Raw genomic sequence first — 8,520 nt, 5'->3', positions numbered from 1 at the left:
GAGCCATTTATCCCTCCGCCCTTCAATTAACCCCACATGTGTTTATTGGGCAGGTTGGCACAATAACTACCTCAGATGTGTTTGACATTCTGATAGTCATGTTACTTTCACTATTCTTCCCCAGTAGCATAATTCAAAGTGTATCAAGTCTTCTCCACTCACTCGTATTCATTGTCCAACTTTCACATGCATATGATGAGATGGTTGAGAATACCATGGCTGGGATTAGGCACATCTCAGTCCTCAAAGGCACATCTTTGTGCCTTAGCTATTAACCCTTCAAAGAGATTTTTTGCAGAAACTCTGCCCACTGCAACATATAAGTCTCGACTACTACTTCCCTGCGTGCTGTTTGTTGTTGGTAGGCGCAGTGACTAGTTGATTTTGGTACAGTGACCCTGTACCGTCTTCTTTTGATGCTTCCTACGTCATTCAATATTTTGCCCAGAGGATCTCTCAGTATTTCAACTTGAGACTTGAACTGTTTCTTGAGCATGTTCTTCCTTTTAGGTGGCCTTTGCACAGTCCATTATATAGTTTACGTTGTCTTCTCAAGCTGCCCTTTGAAATGCTCTATTCATTTCTTCGCCCTTGTCATTTCTTCCATTGGCTTTAACTACTCTAGGATTAAGAGCAAGTTTCATAGTCCCTTCTGACATTCACGCTGATCTTTTCATTCTGTCCTGTCGTTTTAATGACCTTGTGCTTTGTTCATGAATGACAGTCTTGATGTCCCCTCCCACCGATCATCAAGCCTTCCATCATTCGTGTTCGATGCGTCAAATCTGTTCTTCAGATGTCCTCAAAATCCAGGTGGGATAGACTCAAAGTCTTTTTGGCTGCTGTGGACTTGTTTTAATTTTCTACAGCTTCAACCTGGATTTACATATGAGCAATTGATGGTCTGTTCCACAGTCATCCCTGGCCTGGTTTTAGCTGCTTCTATTGAGCTTCTCCATCATTTCTTCCTACAGATGTAGTCAATTTGATTTCTGGAGACGTCCACAGGTATAGCAGCCTTTTGTGTTGTTGAAAAGGGCATTTGCTATGAACCAGTCATTAGTCTTGCAAAGTTCTGTCATGCAATCTCCAGTTTCATTTCCATCACCAAGACTGTTTCCAACTACACCTCTTTCTTTGTTTCCAACTTTTGCATTCCACCTGCCAATAGTTATCCATGAATCTTGATTGCATATTTGATCAATTTCAGATTGAAGACATTGGTAGAATTCTTCAATTTCTTCATCACTAGCTCTTGTGGTTGGTGCATAAATCCAAATAATAGTTGTATTGGTTGCATTTCATTGAAGGAAGATAGATATAATTATATCATAGACAGCAATGCTCTTCAAGATTCATTTTGATATGTCCTTTTTGACAATGAATGCAATGTCATTCCTCTTGATAATGCCATTGCCAGCATTGTCAATCATATGACTGACTCAAAATGGCCAATAACAGTCCACTTCAGCTCACAAACGCAGAGAATATCACTCTTTATGCAGTCCATTCCATTTTTGATGGCTTCTAAAATGATTGTGGAGCCAAGGAAAATGAAACCTTGAACAACTTCAATCTTTTCTGTTTGTCCTGATCTTGTCTGAGAATTTTTGTTTTCTTTACATTGAGTTGGAATGGATTCCATACTAAAGGCTATATTCTTTGATATTCACTATAAAGTGCTTCAAGGCCTCTTCACTTACAGCAAGAAAGCTTGTGTCGTCTGCATATTGCAGATTGATATCGAGGCTTCCCTCAACCCCGACAGCATTTTCTTTCTCTTATAGTCCAGTTTCCCAGACTATTGGCTCAGCTCAAAGATTGAGTATGTTTGGGGACTAAGAGTTTTCCTGATTTGAAATCATACAATATCCCATTGTTCTGTTCAAATGACTTCCTCTTGGTCCAGGTCCACGTTCCGCAGGAACACAAGGAGGTGTTCTGGAATTCTCATTTTTTGAAATGTTATCCATAATCAAATGTGTTTGCATAGTCAATAAAACACGAGTAAACCTTTCTCTGATATTCTCTACTTTCAGTCAACATCCATTTGATGTCAACAATGGTATCCCTTAGTCCACATCCTCTTCTGAATTTGGCTTAAATTTTTAAAAATAGTTTTATTGATATGAAATTCACATGTCATACAATTTGCAGTTAAGCCACTCTTATTTTTTAAATCATTTTATTAGGGGCTTGTACAGCTCTGATCACAATCCATATATCCACCTATTATGTCAAACACATTTATACATATGTTGCCATCATCATTTTCAAAACATTTTCTTTCTACTTGAGCCCTTGGTATCAGCTCCTCATTTTCCTCCTCCCTCCCTCATGAACCCTTGATTATACTTAAATGATTATTTTTTCATGTCTTACACTGACCGAAGTGTCCCTTCACCCACTTTTCTGTTGTCCATCCCCCTGGGAGGGGGTTATAAGTAGATCATTGTGATTGATTTACTCTTTCTCCCCACACCTTACCCTTACCCTCCTGGTATTGCTACTCTCATTATTGGTCCTGAGGGGCTTTTCTGTCCTAGATTCCCTGTGTTTCCTGGATTCCCTGTATTTCCAGTTCTGTACCCACGAACATGCTCTGATCCAGCTGGATTTGCAAGGCAGAATTAGGGTCATGATTGAGGGGGGGAAGCATTAAAGAACTGGAGGAAAGTCATATGTTCGTTGTCTGCACCCTGACTGGCGTGTCTCTTCCTTGCGACCCTTCTGTAAGGGATGTCCAATTGTCTACAGATGGGCTTTGGGTCTCCACTCCGCACTCTTTCTCATTCACATTGATATGATTTTTTGTTCTGGGTCTTTGATCCTGATCCCTGATCCCATTGACACCTCATGATCACACAGGCTGGTGTGCTTCTTCAATGTGAGCTTTGTTGCTTCTGAGGTAGCTGGCCACTTGTTTATCTTCAAGCCTTTAAGACCCCAGATGCTATATCTTTTGATAGCCGGGCACCATCAGCTTTCGTCCCCACATTTGCTTATGCACCCATTTTATCAATGCATCATAATTGCATGTTTGATCAATTTCAGACTGAAGAAGTTGGTAGAATTCTTCAATTTCTTCATCATTGATTTCAGTGGTTTGAATATTTGTTTTAAAAGATAATAACTTCCTTATAGGAGTACAGATATTATTCCTATCACATACAGCATTGTACTTTAAGATTGATCTGGAAATGACCTTTTTGATTGGAAATATGACACTCTTCCTCTTGAATTTGTCATTTATAACATAGTAAACCATAAGAGTATCTGCTTCCAAATAGCTAATACCAGTTCATTTCAGCTCATTCATACTTAAATAGTACTGATCATTATTTGTCTCATGTTATTTTTGACAACTTCCAATTTTCCTGTACGTGCTTCATGCGTTCCACTTACTGATTATTGATCAACATGTGCAGCTGTTTCTCTTCCTTTTGAATTGTGCCCTGCCGGCAAGGGCAGCACTTGCAAGCTCTGCTCCAGCCACATGGTCACAGGTGGCTTTACCTGAGGGACGCAGCTCTTCTCCAGTCCTATTTCCAGTGCCTTCCACCCCAGGCGTCTCCTCTTCCTGAACTGTATCAGCCAATTCACAAAGCTTCAGTAGCTAATCCCTAAGAAGTAGAGTGCCTAGTCCTTCTTGCTAGTCTCTGCTTAGTCTGGGAGCTCTGCTGAAGCCTCTCCATCATGAGTGACCGGTGGCATAGCTTTCAGCATCACAGCAACACACAAGCCACCACAGGATAACAATTGGACAGATGAGTGGGGGACAGTTTGGTCAGTGGATGGATGGATGGTTATTAGAGGAGTAGATGGGTAGATGTGGGTAGATGGGTACGTGGAGGTTGAATGGATACTGCAGATGGAAGGATGGATAGATAAGTGAGTTTACGGAAGAAAAGAAGGAGGGAAGGAAGTATGGATGGGCTGATGGGAAGGTGGGTGGGAGGTTGACTTAGCTCAATATTCTGCTCTCCCCCATTGAGTTGATTCCAGCACTACAAGCGGAGGAGATTTGCCCCAGTTGGCCTCTGAAGCTGTAACTCTTTACAGGAGTAGAAAGCCTCCCCTGTGAAGCAGCTGGTGGTTTCAAACAGCTGACTGTCCAGTTAGCACCCAAAGCAACCCAACACCAGTAGCGCCCCCCGGGGGCCTCTCTCCAGATTCATCTCCCCCGCCCGCTCGCTCGCTCGCTCGTGAGGTTTGAAGAGGAAAGCAGTTCTTGGTGGGATGGAAGTCTGCAGGCCGCACTGAGGAAATCGACAGTGAATCCTGATAATGCTCTCGGCTCTCTGTGAGATGGAAGGTGTTATCAAGAGCAAGGACATCATTTCTTAAGCCCAAAACCAATTTTGAAAGAAAGCTTATAATATTCCAATTGTAAATGGCAAACGCCCCAGTCAGGAGAGCCATGAGTGTTGTTGGGACTTCAAAAGAAGCCCAGATGGTTGCTTTTTCTGTAAGCTGGGTGGCGGAGGGGCTGAAGAGACCCCGCCCCCCGAGTCTCCCTCCCTTGGTCTGCCTCTGCCTCTTTGATCTCGGAAGTCCCTTCTCTGTGCTTAGTAAAATGGAGTCGAAGGTTAAAATCTATTTCTTTAATATTTCTGATCTAGATTTTAATTCCAAACCACAGAAGACAGTCGGGTACCCAGGAGCAGGCCCCTGGGCAGCACAGGGGGCAGGGGGGTAGAGAGTCCGGGTGGGAGGGGTTGTGGGGTCTGCTTACGTAAGAATCCGGATTTCACTGGCACGATGAAGGGCGTTCACAAAGGAGCGTGCAGGCTGGGGCGGGGGTGGGGGTGGGGAGGGAACCTATGTACCACCCCCACCTGGCTCTTCTGCCCTGTTTGTAAAATTGTGTCCCCCTCCAGTGTGGACCAGATGGAGGGGGCGGGGCGCAGTGGTCTACTGTACTTTTCCAGCGAGAGCATTTTAAAACAACATCTGCCTGACCTCACCGAAAGCCCACGCCTTCAGCGGGTGCTGAATTTGGTGGGTTTTTGCGACGCTCTTTCCGAAGGCTTTAGGCAAGGTCTAAACACGCGTGGTGGGGAGCAGAGGCACCCTGCTGTGACTTTGGGTCTCGCCCCTCCCCTAAGAAAGGCACCCCTAACCCCAGAGTTGCATTTCCCCCAACCCCATCTCAGTCTCCTCCTGCCTCTGGCTTCCGTGAGGACAATAAAGAAAGCTAAGTCACACAGGGTGGTGGCAGAGAACAGCGACCTGCGTCCTCACACCGCAGTGTGGAGAGAAGTCCGAAGCAGCAGCCCTCTCTCTGGCGGCCTCTCGCCTGGCTTCTAGCTTCTGACGGTGATCCTTGTCCGTGGTGGCACTTTCCTTGTAGCAGGGGCCTCGGTGGTAATTTCTTCTGGCACGAGTGTGTGTGTGTGTGTGTGTGTGTGTGTGTGTGTGTGTGTGTGTGTGTGAATCTCTACCCTGCTCTGTATTTTTAAGACTCTGAAGAGATTAGGGTGGGGCCTCATCTTACTTTGGTCTGGCCTCACAAAACATCACAAAATGAGACCCCTATTTGCAAGCAGGGTCCTATCCCAAGGTTTAGGGGTTAGGTCTGTCCCATTTCTTTTGGGGGGCAAGACACAATTCAGTCCAGAACCTCCTGGGATCTTCAGGAAGGGGAGAATCACCCTGGAAATGGGCCATGTGTCCAGAGCAGGCCGGCGTCCTTTGGGCCTGAGAGGCTTCCGAGGCTGCTCTCACGTCCTTAGAAGCAAACCCTTGGTCGGAACCTCCTGGCAGAGCCCCCCAGCAGGGAGCCAGAGGATGGGGGTCTCAGGGGGAACAGGGGGAGCACGCCAGCCGTGGTCTCTGTGGGCCGGTGGGCTGCCTGCGTGTGGCGGTGGAGCCTGTCGCACCACCCACGGGCCCCAGCTTGACCTTTGGGGGATCCCTCCTTGACTCGAAAGGTCTTCCAGCGTGAACCTGACCTCCCCCAGGCGAGAAGGGTGAGCAGGAGCCAACTGGAGGGGGCGTCTCACAAAGACGGCCCGAGTAACTGTTGCCCTTCGGTGGTCTCTCCTCACAGGCACGCCCTGGCGCCCTGCCTACGATGATCCCCCCGGCCAGCAGCACCTCTCCGGGAGAGGCCCACTTCCCCACTGTGGCCCCTCAGGACTTCTGGAGGCCTCAAGTGTCCAGCTACTCGGGGTCTGTGACCCGGCACATCAGCCACCGGGCCAACAACTTCAAACGACACCCCAAGAGGAGGAAGCGCATCCGCCCCTCTCCCCCTCCGCCACCCAACACCCCCTGTCCCATCGAGCTGGTGGACTTTGGGGACCTGCGCCCCCCGCGGTCCTTCCGGGAGCTGCTCTTCAACGGCTGCATTCTGTTTGGCATTGAGTTCAGCTACGCCATGGAGACGGCCTATGTGACCCCGGTGCTCCTGCAGATGGGCCTGCCCGACCAGCTCTACAGCCTGGTGTGGTTCATCAGCCCCATCCTTGGTGAGCGCCACCTTGGCCCCCGCCGCCTCCGCCGCCAGGGCTCCAGAAACTTCCAGGAGCCTCATGGGGGGACCCAGGTGGAGCAAGCGTTGGCTCGCCCTCAGCAGCAGGGGGTTGTAGACAAACCCAGGGGCGCTGCTCACAGCCCATGTGATCAGGTACTTAGGCAGTCGGAGGGTGGAACAGGAATTGAGCACACCCCGGGGATTAGCGCCTCCGGTCCCGGCATTCAGAGCAGACCGAGGTGGCTCGGGGTCTGGGAGGCTCTGCCATTTCTTGGGACCCCAAAGAGGAGTAGGCATGATGAGGGTTGGCAGGAGACCTAGGCAGGAAAGAAGGAGTGGTTTGTGAATCTGTTTCTCTTTTGTTCTCGAGCTCTGGGCTTTGCGATTCGTCAACTTGCCCTTCACTGGCACTGAGGGGGCAGGAGTGCCCGCAGTGTGGTGAGGCCGATGCCAGTGTGGGGCCCCCTGCACTGCCCATGCCCACGCGATGACCCCCGGCGTGCTCTCTTTCAGGATTCCTGCTGCAGCCCCTGCTGGGAGCCTGGAGTGACCAGTGTACCTCAAGGTTCGGAAGGAGACGTCCTTTCATACTTGTCCTGGCGATAGGTCTGTTGTTTGGGCATTGAGATAAAATGGAAAATAAACGTCCCAGTGGCATCCTTTTGGGGGAAAGTCTGAGAGTCTTAAAGCATTTTGACTGCGTAGACACCCCTGGGCCTGTGGCCCAGCCCGCGTCCACTGTGCCAATGTAGTTCTCTGCTCTGTTTGTTTAAGGTTAAAAACATTGCTTTAAAGTAGGAACGCTCATCTCGCTCTGGGCCCAAGCGCAAAACAATGGTCTTGGGGGTGGGGCGGGAGTGAAGTTGGCTCTCCAGGCTCCTGGGGCGGGCCCTGAAGGTGTTGATGTTCCTGGGGTGAGCCTGGGCTTCTGTGTCTCCAGGGGCCTTGCTGGGTCTCTCGCTCTTGCTCAACGGCAGGGACATCGGGACCGCCCTGGCGGACACGGCCAACAACCACAAGTGGGGCATCCTGCTGACGGTGTGCGGCGTGGCGCTGCTGGACTTCAGCGCGGACTCGGCCGACAACCCCAGCCACGCCTACATGATGGACGTGTGCAGCGCCGCCGACCAGGACCGCGGCCTCAACATCCACGCCCTCCTGGCAGGTACCCGCCGTGCCACCCCACCCCTACCCCCCACCTCCCAAGGGCTGGGCCGGAGGAAGACTGGAGGCAGGCCGGGCTGCATAGCTCAGGGGTGCCTCCTGCCTTGTCAAACCCGGCCTGGCGATGAAATGAAAAGTGCCCATTGGAAACGCGCGGGCGTCCCCACGCGCGGATACCAATGAGAGCTGGTGGTGGTGGGCCACGGGCTTTCGGTGGCTGGTCTCCAGGAGTTGCCAGGGCTTTCTGCCAGGGCTTTCTCGCCTTACTCTGGAAGCGGAAATCCGTCCAGCCCACTGCAGCACGCAGGCGCCCACTGGCAGGCGAATGGTGACTGCCAGTGAGGGGTGTGGGCTGGAATTGGACTTGTGTCTCCTGCGTGGCAGCTGAGACATCTGCCCTCAGCCATCCTGGCTTGTGTGTGTTCCCGTAGGTGCTGTCGAATCAGCCCAACTCCACCCTGCTCCATCCTCCACTGGTTCCAACATTAGGGCCCGTGGTTGCAGCCACGGTGTCAACCCTCCTCCTGGAGGCCCCTCCTCCTTTCCGCTGCCCCTCCACTTTCCCCGGCATGACGTGCTGCTCGAGGGACGGGTCTCCCCTGACAACACGTCCAAAGTCTGGGAGACCAAGTCTGGCCAGCCTGGCCTCTAAGGAGCACTCTGGCTGTACTTCTTCCAACCCAGATGGGTGCGTCCTTTCAGCAGGCCATGGTCCAAGTCCCGTATTCTCCTCAGCACCACCGTTCAAATCATCGATTCTCCTTCGGTCTTCCTTACTCAGTGTCCGACTTTCCCCTGCAGAGGAGGCCACTGAAAATAGCCTGCTTTGGGCCAGCTGCCCCTTAGCCCTCAAGACAACACCTTTGCTTTCCAATACA

General features: G+C 50.5%; 1 protein-coding gene across 3 annotated transcripts in view; it reads left to right on the top strand.

The window, feature by feature from the left end:
* SLC45A1 (solute carrier family 45 member 1) overlaps positions 1-8,520 on the top strand; it is a 29,532-nt gene that overhangs the window by 4,542 nt on the left and 16,470 nt on the right. For 2 of the 3 annotated variants that reach the window (XM_045299281.1, XM_045299282.1), the window contains exons 2-4: positions 6,053-6,473; positions 6,992-7,084; positions 7,419-7,643. In XM_045299281.1, the coding sequence (XP_045155216.1) occupies positions 6,077-6,473; positions 6,992-7,084; positions 7,419-7,643 (715 nt within the window). In that variant the 5' untranslated portion in view covers positions 6,053-6,076. The remainder of the gene's footprint in view (positions 1-6,052; positions 6,474-6,991; positions 7,085-7,418; positions 7,644-8,520) is intronic. The other variant, XM_045299283.1, reaches the window with a different exon arrangement.

This window comes from Echinops telfairi, unplaced genomic scaffold, assembly GCF_000313985.2.
Source record: "Echinops telfairi isolate 266 unplaced genomic scaffold, ASM31398v2 ScPeMD7_7457;HRSCAF=8495, whole genome shotgun sequence".
In the NCBI taxonomy this organism is placed as follows: domain Eukaryota; kingdom Metazoa; phylum Chordata; class Mammalia; order Afrosoricida; family Tenrecidae; genus Echinops; species Echinops telfairi.
This window is presented reverse-complemented; position numbering and strand designations above follow the sequence as displayed.